Consider the following 23,839-nt stretch of genomic DNA (forward strand, 5'->3'; position numbering starts at 1 on the left):
CCATTCTCCATCCACTCTTCTGCTTCTTCCCTTAAGATGACAGTAATTCAGTAATACTATAGGTATTCAAGCGTTTTCCGTACTTTCACTCGGTATTTTTTATTGTACTCTTGATTTTTCCTCCAAACAGAATGCTGTTTCAAAATTTGGCTTTTACTCTTTTCCTGTTATATTGCCAAGCTGTATTTCTTGTACTTCCTTCTCTTTTCCTGTTCAAAGTTCAGGCAAATGGCAAGTTGTCAGAGGTTCAGATTGACAGTGGCACTGCTATTGAAGCTGTGCCAGGTGGGCCTGGAAAATTAGAACAGGAGCTGTCTGAGTGTGAACCTGCTCTTCAGTGATAGCTATTTTGATTGTGAAAGCCAAAGCGAAGTGCAGAATTCCCGGCATCCTTTGTGCCAAAAGCTATTTCTGCTCATCATGTGTTTTAAAGGGCTGTGTGCTCGGCAGGGTGGGCTGCGCGCAGGAACCGTGCTGGAAGCTGGAATTGTTCCGGATGGGCAGAAATACCAGCCTCTCTGTTTCTGGGGTTGCATGATTATCTGGAATGAAGTTTCCTTTTCTGTTTGAAACTCGTACGGATGCTTGTAAGGATTTTTCTTTTTTCATATTTAGACTGTAGAAAGGGGAGACCCCAGGAAAACAATCAACATCTGTTAAGTAATCCAGCTCATCTCTTGTGCTAATGTGATGTCATCTGTGATTTTGTGGTTGCTAAGCTACTCCAGCTGCTCTGCACTTGCATAGCAAAGCCTCCTTGACTTTAAAGGGGGAATGCATGTAAAATAGTGGCACAGGTTGTGCTTCATATGCACTTGCTTTCTTAATGCTTCTAAGTGTCAATACTGGCTCCTCTTTTTAGCCTAGAAATGCTTTTCAGAATCCTTGCAAATAAAATCCTTCTTTTTGTAGAGGCTAGTAGTAGTTCCTATGCATTAAAAAAAAAAAAAACAAACCTCAACATGGCAACTGGATCCTAGTGATAGATATCATTTAGGTTTTGAGCAAGGAAAAAACAATTTGTGGGGGAGATGAAAAGGGAGATGACTGCAGGGCTTCTGAGTATTGGCAAGAGGGTGCATCACAGCAGTTTTTGATGTAGTTCTATAAGATAGGGGTCCTGCATATCAAAAACAAACTACTGCTTGGTCCTTAATATTGTCTCCTTTGAGTATGTATAACAAATTGTGAAGTGTACAAAAATAAATGTAGTTGCATTTCATAAGCATCGATTTAGGTTTTTAGGATATTAGTAAAGGGAATTTACAACCTTCTCTTCTCCCATGTTTTTTGGCTGCTTTTCCTTCTATATTACAGCTAAAGGACAAATTAGATAACTAAGAAATGGAATTCATATAACAAATGAGGAATTTTTATTAGTCCTCTTTGTATGCAGGTGTATAGGCAGAAGTTGCTTGGGGCACAAAGCTGAAATCTGCTTCTTGATGTGCTTCAGGTAAAAAAAAAACTGTGGAGGGTTTTTACATGCTGGTGCTCCATCCAAGTTGAATTTGAACTTTCCAAACCCCAATAAGAGAATTCTCTGCAGCCGAGCAGTTACCTGAATGGGACAGGCAGTGGGTGTTGCTTCTGGCACTTCCCACTTTGTTATCTAATCCTTTAATAGAAGCTTTGAAGAAAAATTTAAGCCAAATTATCCCAAACAGACCAAATTAATCAGTGAAGGCCAAAAGGGTCATTGTGAATTTGTTGCACTTTTTAAGCACTTAAGATCATTTGAATGAAGGAAATAATTTTTAGAAATTACGTAGACCGTGACTGAAGGATTCATCATATTTTCTAATCAGTTAGATAAATGCTGTTAGAGGATCTACAGATGAAAGAAAGCGTTTCCTTTTATCTGACTTTCTTGGGGATCTAATTTTTTTACCAGAAATTAAAAATATTGCGCTCAAAATATTGCCCTTCAGGGTTGTTTTCTAGTTCTTGTCTAGACTAGAGATATTGATTTAAACTACTGCTTTGACACTACTGTATGATGTATTTTATTTCCATATTGTCCTGAAGATATTTCTCTTTAAGTGCCTGTTTAGGCCATGCTCTATAGTTAGGAAGTCCAGAGAATGAATTATTTTTTCTGAAGATCTCAAAGTATCTTTTTGAAGAATGAAAGCTGAGCATGGAATGCTCTTTACAAGCCTTTATCAGACCTGATTCTCAATCCATTCAGGTCTTTCTACTATAAATCCCCACTTGAAAGACCACGCAAGTTTCCAAAGACTTGGAGATGGTTATAGGAAGGTAATAATATCTTTCTGTGTTTAGGGGACGTGAGTTTTGCTGTAATTATACACAGCTGATAGCCTCTATTGAAAAAAAAAAATAAAAAAAATCCAATAACTGAGAAAGTCCACACAATGAATTCTTCTGGAAGATATTTCTTCAGGCTAGGAATAAAAGCGTTACTTAGCAAAGATGTATCTGTTTCCTGGGCAAATGGAAGCCTTCAGTTTGAAAGAAAATACTGCACTTCCACTAGAGAATGGAACATTTTGAAGACGTGTTAGCTTATAAAGGGTGTTTAAGTGATTTTTCAGTGGGGGGAGGTGGGAACCTTTCAGCTGGCCTATTAAAATAACTTTTATTCTTAAAAACAAAGAGTAATGGATATCTAGATGTAAAGTTAAAGAATATCTATATGTCACTTAAAAAGGACAGTGTGATGCATAGGGCAGTACAAGTTTTATTGAACAGCTGAGTTACTCATACTTCAGAGAAGTTCAGTAAGTCTCTCATGCAGTGCCAGACTTCACAGGGGAAAAAAAAAATTATGTGCCTGTGGTGACAATCCTATGAATTTATTTTAAGTCTTGCTTCTTAGAAATATGGGAAGACAAGGAACTCTTGGTTTTCTTTTAAAAACAAACTGATTGCCTTAGATTTGCAAAGGCATGTTTTAAAGCTACTGTTGAAATGTTTAGACCACTTCAGGTTCCAGTCCCAGAAAAATAAGAAAACACAGCTTTGTCGTCCTTCTATCCTTTTTCTTTTCCTGCTGATTTTATGGATGTGTAGAAGGACAGTTTGGGTATTGCATCTATCCACTGTTCTTTAAAGGAAGTAATTATGGCACACATTTTCCTATATCTGTTGTTATTACAGGTGCTGAGGATGTCGTGATGGCATTTTCCAGATCAGAGACAGAAGACAGAAGACAGTAACTACAGGATACCTGAACGACACAGAACTGGAGAGGACAGTGAGATTCCTGAAGATAGAGGAGGATGGCTGAGCATTAATAAGTTCCTTTGCCCACCCTAATTGTTCCTTGGTATTCCTTCTCCTTTGTAATTTTGTTTCCCTTTGCCCAACCCTCAGAATGCCTCTCACAGCCATCTATTCCTGTAAGTTTTTGCTACTCAGCTGGGCTGTGTTAATTAAGGACAAACTTTACGGTGTATTTTTGATTGGCTCAAAGGGACAGGCTGTGATTGGCTAAAGGAAGACAATTTTTCAAACTTGACCAATGAAAACCTTTTATCTTGCTTTTTATTTTATATTTTAAAGTCTCTTGACATCCAACTTCTAAAGAAGCTTTTCATGGTGTGGTGCTTATTTAGGTCAAACTTGTGAATTTGAAGAGGGTTTGATTTGGCTGCATAGAACTGGAAGCAGCTTGTGGTTGGTTGACAATGCAAATGCTTTCTCTTCAGTTGGCTTGCAGGTGTTTTGCTGACTTCGACGTTTTCATTGCAGACAGCTGATGTTTTGGTGCATTGGTTATTTCTTTATACTTACTGACTTGGGGGGAAAAAGACAAAATGTGCTTTGCAGTATTTATTACATCTACACACACATAAATGCTTGCTTTTTTGGGTTTGGTTTGGGTTTTTTGATTGGCTTTGAAATCATGGTTTTGATTTCCTATTGGCTGCAGTGTTTCTGATGCAATCAGGTTTTCCATACTCATCTGCTCTGTGGCCTCAAGCTCTTTTGGGAGCACGTGTCGAAAGCATATTAGCTCAATAAGTTTACCTGTTCAAGCTGGAACACGGAGATGGCCAGCTGTCCTGTGCTGCTCTGGGCTGTACCATGAACTCCTGGTAGACCTGGCTGTTCAGGTGGCTTCTCTCTTTGCTTCTGACAGAGGAGCTGTAGATATTTTGCAGGAATTGCAAGAATGAGATCTATGGCTGTGACATGAATTTGCCAAATTTGTATAGAGGATATGTGAACGTGTTTAAAATAGAGTTCCACTTTAACCCTTTAATTGCTGCACAAGACTAGCTCTCACATAAGGAAAAATTAATGATCATTAACTTAAATCCAACTTGCACTGGGCTTTAATAAACTAAGTTTCTAGTCACTTGAAAAATTGTATGTGGTTTGGCTCCTTGCAACTGTTCGGTGACGCAGAAATTACCTGGATCCTAAGCTAATAGCATTTTCTTTAGGCACTGTTCCAAGAGGCAGTAGCGCTGCATTAAGCTGCCCAGTAGTGAGTGTACAGGTGACACTCTCAGGTTTACTCTCTTAGTAGTTGCAGGGCCTTGAAACACACACACACGCATTTACAAACTGAAAAACCTGCAGTGGAATTCCTGAAGTGCACTGACTGTTCAGGAATCTGCACATACAATTTCTAGCACTGCTGCCGAAAACCTAGCACTTCTTTTTTTTTTTTTTCTCTCATATGTGCAGGTCATTTTTACAATACTTCTAGATTTTCCTGTGGGTTGCACTGACTTGAAGATGTTTCAAACTCTATTAAAGCAGAACTCATTCACCTGTTCCTGGTCCCTTTCATATTGTTAATTATTTGAAGTTACAATTCCAGAATCTGACTGTGACAATGTGACCATTTTCATGGCAAGAAATTATGATGACAGGATGCTGTTACGTTCTCAGAATGGGGAAAAAGTGTGAGAGAAACGATGGAATGTATGCAAAAGGAAGAACGGACTTGTGCGCACGAGGAGGGGAAATTATCTTGAGCAAATAAATACTCTGTAATGAGAACAACTGTACATCTGTTTATGAAAAAGATCCTTTTGATTCAGCTGGATCTTTGTAAAGTTCAACATGGAAGTGAATCTTTTACCCCTGTTTGGGGCCAGCTAAGAAATATCTTTATTAAAATAAACCAGGAATGAGCCCAAAACATTCTTTAAATTTTGACCTTGTTGCCTGAGAGACACTTTATTTTTGATTTTGGTGCAAAGGGTAGCAGCCCTTAAAGGGTTAATTTAAGAGGATACCTGTGTTTTCAGGCTGCTGGCTGGAATGAATGGGCTGGATTGTGGTGGCCTGTCATTGTCAAGCTAACATGCATCCTCCATGTGTATCTATGGCATTTCTGAGCTGTTAAATCTTTTCAAGGAGAAAAGTGAAGTGTTTATGTGGTTTAATCTTTTCACTAAAAATGTAACTGTTGGGGGGGGGAAATACAGTTTTTAATAGCTACTCTTGTTTCTTACTGATTTATTATACTACTAATCCACCAAATGGGAAATACTTTCTTTACCTTTATGGAAGATTTCCATGTAGACTCTAAACTTGGAGTGTTAAGTAACATGTTGAGAAGGATGTATTGAGAAAAAGGCCATGTGTTGTGTAACAACATGATTTGGGATTCAGAAACTGGAGGAGTATTTGTTTCTTGAGAATATTTGTGCCTGCTTTGTTACCTGTGTGCTCTCCCCTCTTCCCACTGGTGACTTCTTCACTTTAAACCAGGGCTGGAAGATTTTTAATGAAGATCGTATGTAGATCAGGGAGACAGTAGTGGAACAGAAGGCTTTCCAATATCCTGCTGGAATTATATTTCTAAGTAGTTATCTTCTTGCTATGAAAACTGAATTGCTATTACCACTGTGGAGCCTGGATTAACTGGGAGGTAGAGAAACTTGCACAGAGTACACCAGCATGGCTGACCTGTTTATTGTACATATGAATTTCTCTACCTTATGCTTTTGCCTTCTCAAGCATCCATTACTAATAAAAAAAAGCAATGTTTTAGAGGTCGGAGGTGAGTATAGATCTAAAGCAAAATCCATTTGTAAACAGAAAAGGCTGTTCAACTACCAACCGAATAGTGCTTAAGGCATTCAGTAAGGGAGCTAAAAGCTTTAGAGGCTTCTTCCACAAAAGCATACATCCTTTGGGTGCTCTTTTGGGGACACATGTTCCTTTAGATATTCAGAATGTGCTGTTGTACTTCTCTTACCAAGCTTATCACCTACCTCTGCTAACACACAGTGTTTTCCAGAGCTTAAGGAAAAGATTCAGAGCTGAATCAGTTACTCCTCTCATCTACCTCCAGATGGGTAGCAATTGCTGTAATTGTTGGTAGGTCATTGTGTCTGTGTGCATTGCCCACTGTAAATGAAAATGAGACTCCACCATTCACATAGCCTTTTAGATTGATTCTCCCAGGTCCTAAAATAAACCCTGGGGTAACAGAACATGTGAGCTGGTGACACAGCAACACTTGAGAAGGAGCCTGAAAGGAGTTGGACCACTAATAAAAATAAACTCTTCAGATTTTTTTTTTGTTTCTATTTCTAAGTTTATCTAAGCTGTCTCCTTCTCTTGGCTGTACGGTGGCCTGTGTGAAAGTTTCTAATGTTTTACCATTAAATGTGTTTCATTTTCATGAGGTCCATATTTCTAATTCACCAGCAGCCTAAATAGTTCCAGTGAAGGCTAAAGATTAAATGGCCCATGAAATTTCAAGACCCCTAACACCTATAGAAGAGGTGAATAAAACTTCAGGGTTCATAGGTGGGATAAATTTTTACATCTACTGAGAATCTGTTACAAGAACAGAGCAGTGCCATGTCTAGAGTTATCAGTGGTTTATAATGGAAGAGAAAAAAATGAAGGCCAAAAGTTGAAAGCTCTTAGTCAAATGTATATAATATGTGTTAAAAACTATTTTATTAAAAGACATACTGAGTGCCTGGGCAATGAGGGGAATGTGTGATTTGGATTACATTTAAGATCAGTCTCTTGCCTCCTAAAGGACTCTGTTGGAGAGCTGATAGCAAAAAGGTCATGGGACATGGACCAGCAGAAACCAACAGTGCAGTGAGAACAATTTCTGGAGGTTTAAGAAATCTTCAGTTGTATCCAGTCTCTATGAAAGAGTCTTTAGTGAGTAAGCATCTCTTCCTCACTGTTACTCATCAGTAACAAAGGTGTTCCAAAGCTTAGTTGTTAATAAAGAGCTTTTAAGAAGCTTTGTTAAAACTTCAGAATAGTTGTTTTAGGTGTAAGAGTAACAGGAGCACTGTTGCACAGTTGCTGCCTTGGTGGGACATCTCCTGGATGCAGGTGATTTTTAAATCAACTGGCAGCAACATGGTATATGTCCAGTCTCAGCATCAACCTACTCAACTCTCAAATGAAACTGGACCTGCTTGTCACTCAGTGCTGCACTGTGTGTTGTATGCAGGGCAGATCCTTCCCTGTTCACAGCATCAACTTGAAATAAAATCTATTCTTTAATTTTTCAGGTGAAATATTCTGTTTTATTTCCCCTTCTGCCACAGACTAGTGTTAAGGATCCTTCTATCAGTTAGGCCTGGATGAATTACTGCAATAAACAGGCAATGTGAATGCCATCACAGGAAACTAGCTTTTAAAGGTGTTAAAATGTGTCAAATTTTGGTAATTCTAAGCCTGGCATAGTGCTGATGGATAGATTTTTTTTTTTTTTTTTCCACAGTCTCAGGTGTAGCATGATGAGTTTACCATAGCGCTTGTATCCTGCAGATTGTGTATCTGTGACTTCTTCAGAGCAGCAGTAAATGGTCACTGGCTTGCTGTGGTTCTTCCAGATCTGCCTTAGACTTGCTGTGTAAATACAGCAAGTCAATACAGACACTTTATACTACAGTTTCCCTTTAAACCTCCTCGTTACTGATTCCTTTCCTAGTTTTACAAATACGAAAGTTCTGTATAACCAGGAGGAGTGATGTTATTCCATACCAGGGTAAGAGAGGAGCTTGGATGTGTTCCCTGTCAGACTGTAGTAGGTTCCCATACAAAGGCAGAAAAGAAATCACCTACTGTCTTCTGAGTTCTGCTTTCATTTTCTTTGCAGCTGATTTGCCCTAAGCAGAATTCCAGCAGTAGGTTATAAACAACCTGGCTGGTTTCCTTTGTAGCCTGAAGCACTTCAATTTTGGGGATTGTTTATTTTGGAAAAGAGAAAAAAAATTTTTTGAAGCTTTATAACCTGGCCTGCTTACAAGCTGCCTCATGTATCAACATGTAATAGTTACATGCACGGAGCTTTTTGCTGTCTTGACATTTTCTAGGTTAACTCTCCTTGCTGCTAAATGCTAATCTGTGACCAGAGGCCTGTGAAACTCAGAAAAGAAACTTTCAGCCTTTGTTTAACAATACTAACTCCAGTCCAGATGTGGACTGATGCATCTATAGTTTTCTGTAGTTGTTCACCTTAGATGATTACTGCTGCCCTTTTCTGATGCAGCTGCAGCTGCAGTGATCCCTGCAGCGTCAGAAGATGATCCTGTCTGTGCCCTTGATGGGAGTAGCTGGAGACACTTACTCAATGTGAGTAAGCAAGCAGGCTCCCCTCGTGTGTGTGTCATTGCTACCTGAGTCTTTGGACAACACACCTTTGTCTTTGGACAACACACCTTCCCCCAGAGAAAAAGGCCTTTTACTTACTCTGTGAGTAACACAGATGGTTTTTTTCCAAGGTTGTAAAATACTTCTGATTAACCTTGTTACTTTAAGTTGGTTGAGCTGAAGCCTAAGGTTACATCTACGTTCTGAGCTGAGACTCTTGCACTGTTAGGGACCCATTTAGCTAGATAGCTATTTAATAGTGTTCTTGCCTTAGCTGTTACAGTTTTAGCCCCAAGCAGAGTTAGTTCCCTGTGTTTTACTTGCACTGCACACTACTTTTGTATAGCTCATTTCAAGTTTCAGAAGATAAATCACAATTAAGTTACTCGAGCGTGCAGAGTTTGCAGTTTACATTGCAGTCCATGTGTTGTCCCATAAAATACCTTCCTGTTCTGCAGTGAAGTGAGAGTACTCTTACTGTTCTTCTCAGATATGGCCATAACTTGATACTCTCCTCATGCGTGCAATATTCCAGCTGATAGAAGAAACAAGGGTGATTGTTCTGAAAATATCTTTCCCTAAATGAGTGGAATTTTGTGAGGTGAGCATGGATACTGTAAGTTCACATTAAGACTTGATGTAGAGATACACCAGAGTAAGAATGTGGCTTCAAACCCTTGCTCCCTGTGGGGTTTTGTTTTAAGCTGCCACGAGAGCTCAAAGGTTGCTTTTGTTTCCTGCCCTTAGTGTGTTCCTTCAGAGAAGCTAAAAGCATAATTGTGGTCCAAGACTGCAGAGAGACTTGTGACTGGAACTGAAACAGCTTAATCACGTCTAGTTTGCAAACAGGAGCCCTGTGTTCAAGTACAGTAGCAAGGGAGTATGGCACTGGAGCTAGTCATCTTTGTAGTGTAGGGTGAGACTGTGATTGTGTCCCTGCTTTGTCACTGATGGGTTTGGGGTTTGGCTTTAGGTTTTTTTAACTGTGAAGGGTGGGGAAGTTTCTGTGATGTCAGGGGAGGGATGCTGCTTCAGAAGGGAGCAGCTTTGGATGTTATTTATTATGTCTGTACATTTGTCCCATGAAGCAGGAGAGCACAGGAAGTCTCTTGATGATGGAATGACACAGAAGCTTGTGTTGCTGCTGACTATGCACAGTAATCCATTTTCAGCTGTACTTGTGATCTCCTAATCAGAGGGCACAGCGTAAATTGCATCGAACGTGAGTGGAATGGACAGTGGTAGCCAAGCATTTCCCTTCAGTCTTTTGTCATGGATCTCAAGTGCCTAGAGCAGACAGACATTAGCTGTGTGCTGCCGGATCAGTGCCTGGAGTGTGTGCCTGATGCCTGTCACAGCTAGGCACGGAGTTTTCTCGAGCAAGTAGAACAGTTCACAACAGAGTCTGTACTCTGTGGTTTATTTTTTAATGGTGGGATCCTGCTAAATCTCTGGGGTGTGTGAGGAGGAAGATAGGGGCAGGTCAGGAATGGATGAATTTCTGTAGGTGGAAGCATAAGAGGAGGGTTCTGCCTCACTGTTGTATTCTCATAAGCTTCTTTGAGCCTGGAGAAAGATGGTAATTAAACTAGACAGAATCTTAAGCTTTTGACTTGCCTCGCCAGCAGCACCAGACTTCACAGTCTCCCTCTAAAAGGAACTGTGCAGCATGCTGGTTCAGAAGCATGCTTAGCTGCTTGTACCATAGGGGTGGACAGTAGAGCCTTTTGTTTTAGCTCAGCCTTGACCTTGAGGTCACTGTCTTCTGGAACTAAATGGGACATTTGGATTTATCCTGACTAGTGTAGCTACATGATTATTTTTGCTTGATTTTTTTTTCCCCCCCTCCTCTCTTTAAATGTAGTGAATTTTAGATGTCAGATGATTGAAGCAGCACAGGGAATTAAATGAAATCTTTTTACTTTCAGTGCCATTGTCAAAAGAAGGGGGAAACACTTAGATAAATGGTAAGTGTTTAGATGCACTACACAGCAGTAATAAACAAGAAAGGCTTTCTCAGGGTTTTGCAGGCACCAAAACCTGTCCAGCTCAGATATGTACCTGCTCTAGTAAGAATGGTAACGCTGCTATGTATGTGAAGATTCACAGCTCACTCTTCTATAGAGAACATCCTTTGTCCTTAGAGATTTCAATATAGAGCTTCTCAAAAAAGCACCTTGGCTTAAGTACTGGTGAGATGGATCACAGAGAATGAGGTCTTTGCCATAGTAAGATCCTAGACCTGGTAGTGCTTACAACTTAAAGTCAACACCTTGAGTTCAGCTCAGACAGGAGGAACATTAAATTCAACTGTGTCAGGTTGCTGTAGATGAAAGCCACAAAAATACCTCTGAAGCACACATACTATTAGATAGAGATCACTCGGGGATCATAAGCAACATTGAATCTGCAGGATTGGATAGTGACTTAAGCTGAGCTTCAGCCACAATTAGATTGGTTCTGCAATTCTAAAATGACACATAACTGACATCGTTGCGGGAGAGGCCACGCTGCTTTTGTGATCTGATGGATACTGCGTTCTGCCACCTGGGCAGAAAGAAGAGGTCATGTGTGTTGTTTCTTTAGTCTCCTATCTTGTCAAAGTGCAGAGAGTTGGTTCCTGTCTGGACCTGAATAAATGTGAAGGTTGTTAGCACTATTCTTGCTTAGAGCTACTGAAAAGAGAGGGGGAGCAGTAAGGGGGGGAAGAGAGGGATTAAAGGGGAAAACCCAGTTAGGTTATAAATGCGTTTTCTTCTGTGCTGGAGGTTAAATAATATTTTATGCATGTGGCAGAGATACTGTGATGAAGGAGCTGTCAGGCAGAATGAGAGCTGGGCAGCAAAGGGAGCAGAGATGCTTGAGGGAGAAGGGTATGAAGATGTTCTAATGCTGAACTCTCTTGTGCATATCTAGTGTATGATGTGGGGCTTTGTGTGCCTTTCACTGAAAAAAATGGCTGTTCCACAGATATTTAATGTTTTTTTTTCCCCTTCATTGCTCAAGTCTTTTCTAGCTGAGATGTCTCGCTGGTTACTAGTGACATTACTTTAGAAAATGTTCAAAAACTAATCTGCTGTTGCAGATAAGCATTTTAGATCACTTAAAGAATCACTGTCAAAGGTATTAGTAAAATTGATTTTTAATGTGAATTTGGAAAAGAGTGATGTAACAAAGTTTGATGGCAAGGTTGACTCTTTTTACTACACAGAAGAAATACACAAAGGAAAATCAAGTTAGGATCGATTTAAAATTATTTATGCAAAGACTGAAGATATAAAAAGGTAAGGGAGACCCTCCTGTTGAGTCATGAGGTTCAGCTTGGACCCCCTTGCTTTGCAAAGCCCTTCTCAGAGATGAGTCTAGGTGCAGCTAGATCCAATCCTAGTCCCACCCTTGGTCAACAGTTTATGTCTAATAGAATAGAAGCAAAGCGTAAGGAAAATATCTTGAGTTATTATGCCAATTTATCAGAGAATGAGTGATTATGGCTCATATGCAATTTTTAAGTAGCAGCAATTCAAGATTTATTAACACTGTTATGATAAACTGCAAGACTAGGTTGAATGATTTTTAGCATTACTTAATTATAATCTGATTATAAAGGTGATTTAATAGCATTTGCTATCATCTACACTGTGGAGTTTCCCAAATCAAATACATACACGCAGACATTCACACACACAGAGATAGTTAGGTTAACCCATGAGAGTAAATTATTGGTACCAAATGACTGTTGAAACGTCGTGAAATCTAATTCTTGTGAATTACTCACGCCTCCTTTGTCAGCATTTGTCAGCAGGTGATCTTAAACCCTTTTCCTTTGTTGGCATCTACCAGCAGACAATCTTGGAAGTCTGTGAAACCTATATTCTTCAAAATCCTCGTGAAATCTGCTCTGAGAGGCGTCCCAGCTCAGAGGGCAATACTAGGTCACAGCCTGCTGCGATCACGGAGAGCTCAAAGGGTCTGACTTTGGATTGTTATTTATAGGATCATGAGACGGTTGACTTTGGCTGTAATTTTGGCCACAATTCTTGCTGGGTAATTCTGGTACCTTCCAGAGCAGGCTACGATCCAGGCTGTTGGAGTTATAGATACAGTTCCCAGGCAGCAGGAGTTTGGGTACGGTCAGGGAGGGCTCATCGTCCCAGCTCACTGCACTTGTACAAAGGACAAGGAAGTGCCAGGTCGTCCCAGCTCACTGCACTGGTAGCCAAGACAATAGCACGATGTTGGCTGGCTCCTGACATGGTAACGTGGGCCAGGGGAGCTGCACCACCACATCTATGCAGCTACTTCAGGGACTGTAGAACCACATGTGATAATCTTGTACATAAATCATGGCTTTAACAAATGCAGAAGATGTCACATTGTTCTATTTATCCTGTTTGTTGCAGAAAGACTAGCTCCTGTGCGTCTTGCTCAGTTTGAGGAGGACTCAGTCATTGCAGAGCCTCTGGAATTTTAGCTGTTGTCACATACATCCTGTTCAAATCAGCAAAAACTGGGCACTCAGACTAATTTTTAGATCAGGTCAATAAATACTTGACCTATCCTGAGCTGTATTTTAACATAATGTTACACAGACATCAGTCATTCCCAGAGGCTCTTCCTCGCGCTGCGGGAAGCTGCCTGTGTAAGCTGAGCTTCAGACAGGATGATACGCCTGTCTCATCTCATAAGCTTTTTACTTGCACTCAATGGACAATGTATCTTTGAAGCAGCAGTAAACATGGAGAAACGTGTGCTGTTAGAAGGCAGTGCAAACCGCTGTACTTCAGCCATGGAACACAACATGGGATTTGCAGCCCCCCCCGGCCCCGCTCCCTTTGCAGAAGACGGTGTGTCATTCCACTTACTCAGCCACTCCACTTTTGACAGACAGAGAAGAATAGTGGATAGACCAGAAGGAGAAAAGGTAAGAAGTCTTACATCAGAGGCTCACCATCTATACCGAAAATGAGAAAACTCAAAACGTTAAAAGTGACAGGCAGAATGGAAATTCATGGCTGCTGAATGTTCATCTAGGTAGTAGCGTGGTCCTCGAGAGCATGTTGGGTCCAGCAGAAGTTGATCCCAGGGAAGAAGTGGGCATATAACCTTTACAAAAGAACTCACTAAAAATGTTTTGTTTTCTTCCACCGAATAGAAGAAAACATAGAGTCAAAAATGTCTAATGGTCGTATTAAAGCAGCACATGTGGGGATGGGGTATTTATTCTAAATCACATGGATTCACTTACATATATGAGGTTGTTTGGGGGTAGGGGGGGACATCCTTCCCCTCCTGCTGAGTACAGACCATGGCGATGTTGGTTCTGCTGGGTACATGAGCCTTAGCTCTGAGTGTGTATTTGTTTTGGCTTTAAGACAACACAGCTCTTTGCTGGCTCCCTTTTAAGGTTAATATGTTCTTAACACCTATTCAGCCTGCACAAAAGCCACTGAACAGAATTCTGCTGTCTTCCTGCTGGTGGTAGGTCAGTGGCTGAGTCAGTGATAGAAACAAACCTCTGTTTATCTTCAGTACGTTCCCAGAACAGTATTCCATTTCTTTAACACAACCTTCCCACTCCAGGACAGTTTGCTGTCAGCGTTTAACCTCCTTTCTATTGCAGAGTAGCAATGGGAAGCATTATCTAGCTTTAAAAACAGAAGACAGACGTGTCCTTGTAGGGAAACTGTCTGCCTTGGAGCTCCCCACGGGGAGGCAATCGGTCCCTGCTGTTGGCAAGGAGCTCTCACCCACTCGGCATCATTCGGCATCATTAATCAGGGCTGACTGTTCCTCTTAATCCCCTGATCCCTTCCATACGGACGAGAACACAAGCTTCGCATTTGCGTGTTGTGCTCTTCTTCACTGAAAACAGGGCCGGCTCCGTGGCTTGCAGCAGGCAGCGATTAGATGGGTGGGTGATCAAAACATGATTAGCAAATCTGCAATTAGAGTGAAGGCCAGGAGGGCAGGGGTTTACTTGCAGGGAAGAGTCACAACTGGTGTCTGTCAGAATAGAAATACATACGTGAAATGACAAAGGATTTAGCGATGCTCTTGTCTGATGAGACCATACTTTAAATAGCTGAGGCACTCTAGGAGGAAGCTAGGAGCACTGGAATTTCAGAGAAAGAAAAAACAAAACCAAACCATAAAAAGGGGTTTTCCTCCTGGGCCCGATAATTTTCAAAGGGATGTTTTAAAGCACCAGAGATAGTTTATGTAGCTAAAACACAGATATTGGGACATCATCAACTGTAAATCTTGTCCCAGGCACTTTTTGTGACTGATATACAGGACCTTAATAATTTTCTTCAGCAGCTAGACAGCAGAGGTATTGACCATGCCTTGCAGAGGTTTGTGAAGCTTTTAATATATCAATGTGTGAAATACTTAAAGACTGTGTGGAAAATGTCTAGCAAAGCTGCAGACTGTTATTGCCAGATGTGAATTTGAGCAGCCAAGAGTGGAGAGTTCATGTCAGATACTACAAGCAGAGGAAGAACAACAATTTGTTTGAAGCCAACTGCAAGACAAACAATGGCAAGTTTTTAGCTTGTTTTTATTGTCTTTACAAAAACCTATCTGAAGTGGAAAATACGGCAACTAGAACTCTGCCTCAGGAGAACTGTTGAGTAAAATTGACCCCACTTTTCCAGATCTAAATAATAAGTGTTCACATCAGCTTCTGGAGAAAATCTGGGCAATGTGGGGTGAAGAAGAAAAATAAGTTCTGACCCTCTGTTTTTTGAGCCATCTGGTTTTTGAGTCCCTCAGTTCCCGCAGGATAGTTTTCTTTCATTTATCTGTGAACAGCCTACAATTAACCCAAACAGGCTCCTTTCTGATGTCTTTCATAAACTAGTTTTCATGCTGACCCTTCTTCTAGTGTCCCTCATAAGAATGTCAGTAGAATGAGTTTGGACAATGGGAAGACCGATGCTGATTCTGTCCTGTAGTGGTGTTGTGCCTGCTTGTCTTTGCTATTATTAGATGTGGTCTGCTAAGAGCACTCAAAGGAAAAGAGGAGATGCAAGTTTTCTTTTCCCATGTGAATAGGGCATCACAGTAGCGTAACTTCAGCTTCCTGGTGTGGTTACAAGGACCTGAAAGGAGTAGTACTGAAGAAAGAATCAAATACTGGTTTTCTGGCATTCCACTGTTCCCAGTTGTCTGTGCCCTACATAGATTCTAAAGCTACTTCAAGCACAAGTCTGAAGACTAAACGTTGTGGTTTAACCCCAGCTGACAACTAAGCCAAAACCAGCACACTAAACATTTGATGCAGGTAAGTGATTGTTCTAAGAAGTGTTGCACATTTTGAGGGAAAAAAATCTGTGTTTAGGCAGCAAAGACAAAAGCAGCTTTGCAGTCTGTATTTTTCTAAATTTTTTTAAATACAGTTTAACAATGAACACCAGGAAAAAAAGGTTAAACATGATAGCTTTCTTCTAGGCTGTAGTGTTAAGAGTTTACAGTCTTTACTGAAAATGCATTCTCAAAAAAATACAGGTAAATCTGGACATAGAGCAACCACATAGGGATCATGATAACATGTATGTGCTCTCGTGTAATATTCTTAATTCTAAATATTTCTTATTGCATAGTGTATTTAAAATAGTATCAGACTTTGTGCTTCTCAAGATCCACTTGGAAGTGGGGAGTGGTTGTTTATATATAGCCATTTAATTGGTGCCTTTTTAATGAAAATAATAATGCTCTGAATTTCTAGCAAGGCTTTCATCCTAGGACCTTAAAATACTTTACAAAAAGTTAATGAAGTCTTACTACCTCCTTGTGGAACAGGCAAGTTGCATTAAATTGAGTGCGTAAATGAGGCATAGAGAGATTGAGGGACTTGTCTGTGGGTAGAATGTCAGTGGTGTCATCAGGAAGAGAACACAGCAGTCCTGCTCCGTCTCAAAATCTTACCCTTTGCAAATACTTGGGACAAGAGCTGTGTGCTCTCTGAATAGGGTCAGTACAATTGGGCTGTAAGATTTTGGGGGGGTGATTGTGGGTTTTTTGAGTGTATAGGAAATAATTTTAAAAACTAAGGCTTCAGAAAGCCCTTAGATAATTTTGGTCTACTAGTCAACCATTCAAAATAAAAAAATATTCCAGATGGTGTTTTCAGGAAAGGCAGAGCAGGCTTTTTCCACACTAATATTTGCCTGCTGAGGTTTTATTTCTCTTCTTCCCCAGGGGACTCGGAGGCACTGCAGTACGCTGGAGGGGGGGGGGAAATCCCCGGTGTTGGAGGCAGGCATGCTTAAAGGCAATTTGCCATCATAAACAAGCCTCGGGTTTCCTTACTGGTAAAACTTGCACCAGTAAGTAACGAGTGTCCACTGCTGCCTCTGGGAAGGGGCGAGTGCCATTCATTCTGTTGGGTGACACCCCTCTTTCCTGCACACACAACTGCATTGCAGCCGGGCCCGTGGGGGACATCTGGACACAGGGGATTTGGGGGACACAGTGCTGAACAACCTGGTATCAGTTTCTCCCCTGTTGAGCAACAACCTATGTTGCTCCTTTTTGTCCTTTCCCAACCAACCACTCACAGAAGGAAACGGTTGGATATCTGTCTTTCTGCAGTGGGGCTTTTTCAGCCATAGCAGCCTAGGAGACCTAGTTGGAGATTCAGTTTAGAGAAAACTACAGAGAAAAACAGTACCTTGTTCTCAGAAGAACAATAATTTGTCTCAGAGAAAAAAAAAAAAATCCAACCAACCAATCTTTGAGGTGTCTGTGGAGTACATCTACACTTAATTCAGTCAAATCTACCCACCTTACTGTCTTACAGTAGTAAGAGTGCTTTTTTTATTTTCTTCCTTAATATTTCTTTGCAATATCTGGTAAGTGTTCATTTGTGGATGATCTGTGTAATTGGAAACCATCTCGGTTGACCCTTTGCAACTTTTTTTTTTTTGCTAAATATCATTGTAATTTGGTTTCCTTTCAGAAGTCTCTGAGATAGACTGCAGCCCAACAGGAGAGCATCTGCTTTTGTTTTTGCCGAAGAACGCTGCTGGAACTTCTCTGTATAAGCTCACTTAAAAACCCATGGCTTGATTTTATTAATATGTAATAATTTGGCTCCTTTTACCTACAGAAAATTACTTATCTAAATAAAATGCAAGAATATTGTCTAACGAAAGGGGAAAATAACAAGTATAATTGTGTTAATTATCAGAATACCAGACATGTAATTAATATGCCACAGGAACAAAGAGCAAATGTACTAATAGCACATAATTGGACTTAAACTACACCCTTGGTAGAAGTCTCTGCAATGGAACTGTTGTGTTTGTGCTCCTTTTCAAATTAGCAATAAGGAATAAATTAACATCCATTTTCTTGCCCATACAAAGACGGAATCATATTGTGGGGCAGGGTAATGAATTCAGCGAATGCCTTTACATTCCCATATGGCTCTTAGGGAGGGGAATACTCATGCACATGGCTCTTCTCTTCTTCCTTGCAGGAAGGCAGGCAGAGAGAAGAGAAAAAAAACCTCATTGTATGACCAGATGTTTGCTGAATACCATGATCCTAAAGAATACCCCAAAAAATCTGTAAACTGAGTAATTTAAACATTGTTACCAGTACCTGATGCAAATATTTGAGTTTGTTTATCCATCCATCCTTTTATACATGGTATGTTACTCTAGTATGAGACGCAGATAAGGAAATAGGTAGAGTAGGGGCTAGTCATTGACCCAAAGGGATGTCTGTGATGGAACTGGGAAGAAAACCTATAATTCTTTATTGTTTTTTTCTGTTCTTATTTCCTTCCCCCCACCCTCCCCACAGCATAAATGACTAGTCCAGTTTTCTATATAAATTAGAGAGATAAAGCAGCTGTTAATGTGGGCATGGCCTACTACACCGCTCTTTGGAACAGGTTAGTACAGTACAAGAAGAAACAGTGTAGAACCAGAGTTCTTGGGTTTTGTGGACACACATTGCAGAAAGGCTCGTCCAGAGCACCTGACTGTACTTTCTCCCTCTTTGTCTTGTGTGGTGTCTTACTGACCTTTACAAATACTTTATTTAATGCTCTTCAGAGGCCACAGTGGTTTCAGGGACTTAGGAGACCTCAGTACCCCTTCAAGTAAGGCAATAAGTTTTTAAGGAACAGTTCCAGTTTCACAAAATCATTCAGGTTGGAAAAGCCCCTTGGGATCATCGAGTCCAACCATCAGCCCTGCTCCACAAAGTTCTCCCCTTCACCATATCCCCCATTTCATTCAGACTCCACTTCTATTTATATAACACAGCTCGAAATAGCCATTGTGGTATTAGATGCAAATATTTACATCAATAAAGACTAAATTTATTGAGGTCCTTAGGTCAAGTAGTGCTTTTTAGCAAAGCACTGGCAAGCCAGACTGTTCAAGGTATTTCAAGGTATTACAGTATTTTTTAATTCAAAGGTATTTCAAGGTATTGCAGTACTTCCTTCATTTCACCTACTCTTTGTGCCCTGCTTTCCTAAATATGCAAATGCAAAGCCTAGAAATTTTGTCTTATTCAATTGTAATGCACCTGTCATCACAATATCTAGACACCTGCCTTTCTACTTCACAGAAGTATTGTGAGAGTGCATTAATTAACGCTTAAGATCCTAGGATGGAAGGTGCTAATGAGTTGGAAAATATTGTAATGATGTTGCAGAATATTCAGTCTCTCTTTGTAAGGAAAGACTTGCATCTTGCCTTCATTGCTTTCATTCTTCTAGCTTCATATTTTGCAATAGAAGGTAAGTCTGAACAGCAAAAAAACCCAGATTAAACAAGGTAAAAGATTGCTAAAGCTGCTAGTTTTCTTATGAGGGACTGAGTTGTTTTCATGTACTTCTTGGCTTATTGAATTTTCTTTTTGTCTCTCTGATGAACCCATACTTCAATGGCTTATTGAGAATTCTCTGAACGTTCAGAAATGTCAGGGGAGAAGATTTTCTTCTTCAGATTGCCAAGGCCTTCATTTGCATCCCCTAAATCAATTCTCTCACATGATCAAAGCAGTTCTGGAAATTTTCAAGCGTGGGGAAAACCAGTTCTCTAATTCTTTCTCCTTTAATATATACAGTCAGATTCCAAAGCATTTAAACAAACAAACAAAAAATCTTCATCCACTGAATCTAAAAATGCATTAATTTTATGCCTTTATGTTCACAGGGTTGCAACTGTGGATACTAGGGACAGCAAGGCTAGAAAAGATGTAACAGATCATCTATGTATGTTTTCTCTTCAAGCTGGTAGGGGCATTGCTTTAGCATTTTGTTGTGAAGTTTTCATTTGAATGACCTGAAAGATGCCACTTCTGCTAGTTGCCTTACAAGAGTACTCTCTGGTTTCACAGATCTCATTGTGAAGAATTAATTTTTTTATATTCACCTTGAATTGTCTTTTTCTTAATGTCGTTATTGTTCATTCTTCCTGCTTGACTTGGACTGATAAAGCCATATCAGAACCAAAAAAAAAAATAAATACTGGAATTGAGATTCCCCAGTTTGGGATTCTCCTATTGCTTTCTGTAGTGAGAATGGGAGGAGCTCACGTGGAGCTGTAATACAGCTTCTCAGAAACTGGTCTGTTGCCTTCATCTAATATTTTGCCTGGCTGTGCGTGCAACTCTCTCATGGGCTTAATTACTTTACTGCATAGTCTCTATGGCAATTGGTCCCCTTTCAGAAGTGGTTTCAGGGCAACTGTGATAAACCAAATGCTCGGTAGAGGAGATAAATCTAGCTTCTAACTTCCCATTAAAAGCAGTCGTAACCTGCAAACAAACTAGTATGCAGACATCAATTGTACTGAGATGAAAAAAACAACCCCACAGCCAGTACTAGCCTTTTTATTTAAAGACTGGACCGTTTTCTCAACCTTATTCAAGGCTGTTTGAAGTTTGGATCCTGTCCCCATACCTCCCCCTTGGAACAAGGGTCCAAGTCTTATATCTAGAAGTAACGGTGCATGTTCCCAGTGTATTCAAAATCATTTATGATCCTGAGCTCTAACAATCAGATCCAGGTATGCTGTTGACTTAACTGAGCATGTCTCACTTCTCTCTGTATCTATGGTACGCACTGGCTTCCTTTACGTCGCAAGCAAAGGCATTCATTTTTACCTATCACCTTATCTTTTCATTTCTGGCTGCTCAGCTCCATTCTGACAAGTGCAATAAATGTGTCCTCTTGGGTCCTTGCAAGCTGGGCATTAGTCACACTGTGCATTTCAAGGACATCAGTCCAATAGTTTTTCAGCTGTAACGGAAAACATGTTCTGCCAGGAGCCATTTGTTCCAGTTTTGTTGCTTACTAATAAAATAAAAATCAATGGTTTTTTTGAGCTTGAGAAGCAGGTCAGAGAGTAGGAGGGAGATAGGTGGTAAAAACGAAGGTGCTGAAGTTAGTTCTCCAAGTTTCTCTGAAATAACGGCATGTGGCATTTCAGATAAAGCAAGAATCTCTGTCAGCTTGTGAAATACAGTTACCTCTGGCAAACAGTATAGTTATTGTTTAATAGCAAATAGGACTTGTGCATAGCACGTCTCACGCTGGGTAATTTCAATCAAATTTAGTTTTGTGAAACAAAAAGTATTTGAGAGGATGTTGTATTTGCCATATGTTTACAGAGTAAGTGCCAATGGAACATCAGTGGTGATATGGATCAGAATTTCATCTTGCTGTCTTCACCACAGGTGGAGTACCCATATTATCTGTATCCTCGACCACTAAACTGCCAGTTCAAACCACTTAGTCATCTAACTAAAAAAAATCATCTTACTGATCTTAAAATACAGACTAAAGACTTATTTGCTTTACTGAATCAGTGCCTTAGTCACAACTGACTCGGAGGAGTTTTGCTTAGAGAGTGAAATGCGATCAATGCCTTCTTCCTTGGAAATTTCCCAGTTTCATCATGACTGATTAAGCTGATTAATTCATCTGAACTGGTAGTGTCATTGTGCAATAAGTAAGGTTTACTTGGACATAGCATTTCTTCTCTTAAAAAAGCCTCTCCTTTCTAATTCTACAGAATCAGAATCATTTAAACGAGTCCTGATAGTAACTCTGAAGTCTCCTTCTTACTGTGGCCAATGGTATTGTTCCCCCACTGTCACACAAGATATAGCCCAAGCGGACTGCAGAGAAAATTTTGCTCTTTAAACTGTCTTTTCTGCCACACCTAATGAACCTAGGTTGTTCTCCAGTTTAAAGGTAATAATAATTTATTCTGTGGAAAATATTTGAGACTACATGCATGTACCTTCATGCCAGCTGGCCACTGACTTACAAAGCCCCCTTCAGAGACTTTTATATTGGTATTCAAGTTCTGTACACAGTTATATTCCTAATCAAAATCCAATATTGGGGCAAAGAGACTTGTGTTATATCAATGTATTCATCAATGGGCAATCATCTTTTAACTGATGATGTCTCGCCTTGCAAATCTTTACTGATGGGGTGGTTCTCCCTCATGCATGAAGTTAGTAAGCCTAGTTTGAGAGTCATACTGAGCTGGACAGTCCTTCTACTCTCCATACAAAAGAAAAATACATAATGTAGCACACTGTCAGCTGAAGCTGCGTTGGCAGAATGTAAAGACTCAGCTATCTGGCAACAGATGGGCTACAGGCTTCTTCTGACATGATCTGCCATCCAACATATGTTAGACAGGCTGAGAAATCAAGGGGTTTTAGACTGAGGCTTTAGCTTTATTTAAAAAAAGATGTCTTAGCTCTTGATAGAGCGGGTGGCCTACAGCATACAGTCAATGAAATAAATGTGGACTAACCTGGTTGTTTGGTTAAGGAATAGCTCCACAGCACAGGATAGTAATTGGGGTATTGTTCATTTTATTGACTACAGTGGATTTCTCTTCTAATTTCTCTTCTACTCTGCACACACTCATATTGGCAAATATGCTGAAGGTAGCGCAAGTGAAGATGGCTGGCTCGGAGGATGGAAGAAGCTGCTGGGGGAGCAGGACAGCTTGCCTTTGGATATCCAAATGCACTGGCTTGCTGCAGAGCGGATTGTGGCAGCTTGCTGAGACCTTAGTGCCTGATGGAGGACAGGGAGTAAGCTGGTTCCTCACCTTTCGTAGGCTGGTCCCCCCACCTCGGGTTTGGGGTAAAGAGCTGGGAAGGTGACAGGACTGGGCCTGCCTGGGGAGGGAGGGGGAGGTTTCTCCAGAACAGATCAATCTTGGTATTTAAATTGCATAGTGTTTTAAAATAAAGAAATACCACTTCTCCAGGATCTTGAACATTCTGGACTTTATTTTTATTTCACTGTGGGAGTGAAATGGCTAATAGGTACAAAGCATGAGTAGTCATATCTAATTATAAAATAAGTTGGTTGTATTTTAGTTGTCAAAACTCTGATCATGGCAAGGGTTGGGGTTTTTTTTTTGGGGGGGTTGTTTTTGTTTTTTTTTCTGTTGAAGCATTTTCTAATTGAAATCTTTGGCCAAACAACAAATAATTTTTTTGTTACAGGACAGGTTCTGTGCAACTTAATTATCCCTATGAAACTTCTTGATTTGGTTAGTACTTGTGAATTTTTCCAAAGAGAACTCAGAGCCTTGATAAAAGTCAGTAAAACTACACTAAAAATAAAAAAAAGGTTTCTCCCCTTGCAGAGGCTTTGTCTAAACTGGGAGCAGTGCTGTTCCTCCATTTGGGCAGGGTTAATGCCGTGTCACGGGACGGACTTTCTCTGCAGCATGTGCACCTGGGGCTCAGCACCAAGGGAAGCCCCTTGGTCCAGGAGTATTAACTCGGAGAGGGATGATGCTGCTTCGAGGTGTGTTTATGTGTCAAGCAGACCCATTGCTGCAGGATTGCAGTTTTAGAGCTCTGAACGCAAACCTGCATCGGTTTCCAGGTGCTTGTGGCAGGCAGGTGTTGGCAGTTTGTTCCCTCCTGGGATGGATGACCAAGGTTTGTGCATCCTGCTCCTCGAGCTTTACTGCGCCGGGCTGGCTGCTGGGGGCCTCGCGGTTGGCTTAGGTAAAAAACAACTTTTTTTTCGCCTTTTTGCTGAAATGATCTGTGAACGTTAAGGTGAAAGCATTTAAATAGCTTTATAGGGGTTTTAACTCGTGCGATAATCTTGGCGTTTTAATCAGCATTTGCTTAAGTCAGCTGTGTGGGGCATCAGCTAAACCCCGGCTGCAGCAACCGGGTGGGCTCGGCTGCTGCCAGGAAACCCCAAACCCCCCCAAATCCCCTCGAAGGCGGCCCCGGCCCGGCGGTGGCGGAGGGG

General features: G+C 40.6%; 2 protein-coding genes across 3 annotated transcripts in view; both read left to right on the top strand.

The window, feature by feature from the left end:
• Positions 1-4,912, top strand: part of CTNNBIP1 (catenin beta interacting protein 1) — a 32,199-nt gene extending 27,287 nt beyond the window's left edge. The window contains exon 6 of one of the 2 annotated variants that reach the window (XM_026862854.1): positions 3,124-4,912. In XM_026862854.1, coding sequence (XP_026718655.1) covers positions 3,124-3,182 — 59 coding nt within the window. In that variant the 3' untranslated portion in view covers positions 3,183-4,912. The remainder of the gene's footprint in view (positions 1-3,123) is intronic. The other variant, XM_026862856.1, reaches the window with a different exon arrangement.
• A 14,282-nt stretch (positions 4,913-19,194) lies between these two features.
• The window catches only part of CLSTN1 (calsyntenin 1), a 46,035-nt gene continuing 41,390 nt past the window's right edge, over positions 19,195-23,839 (top strand). The window contains exon 1 of the mRNA XM_026862940.1: positions 19,195-19,324. Coding sequence (XP_026718741.1) covers positions 19,195-19,324 — 130 coding nt within the window. The remainder of the gene's footprint in view (positions 19,325-23,839) is intronic.

This window comes from Athene cunicularia, assembly GCF_003259725.1.
Source record: "Athene cunicularia isolate RWA chromosome 21 unlocalized genomic scaffold, athCun1 chr21_part1, whole genome shotgun sequence".
In the NCBI taxonomy this organism is placed as follows: Eukaryota; Metazoa; Chordata; class Aves; order Strigiformes; family Strigidae; genus Athene; species Athene cunicularia.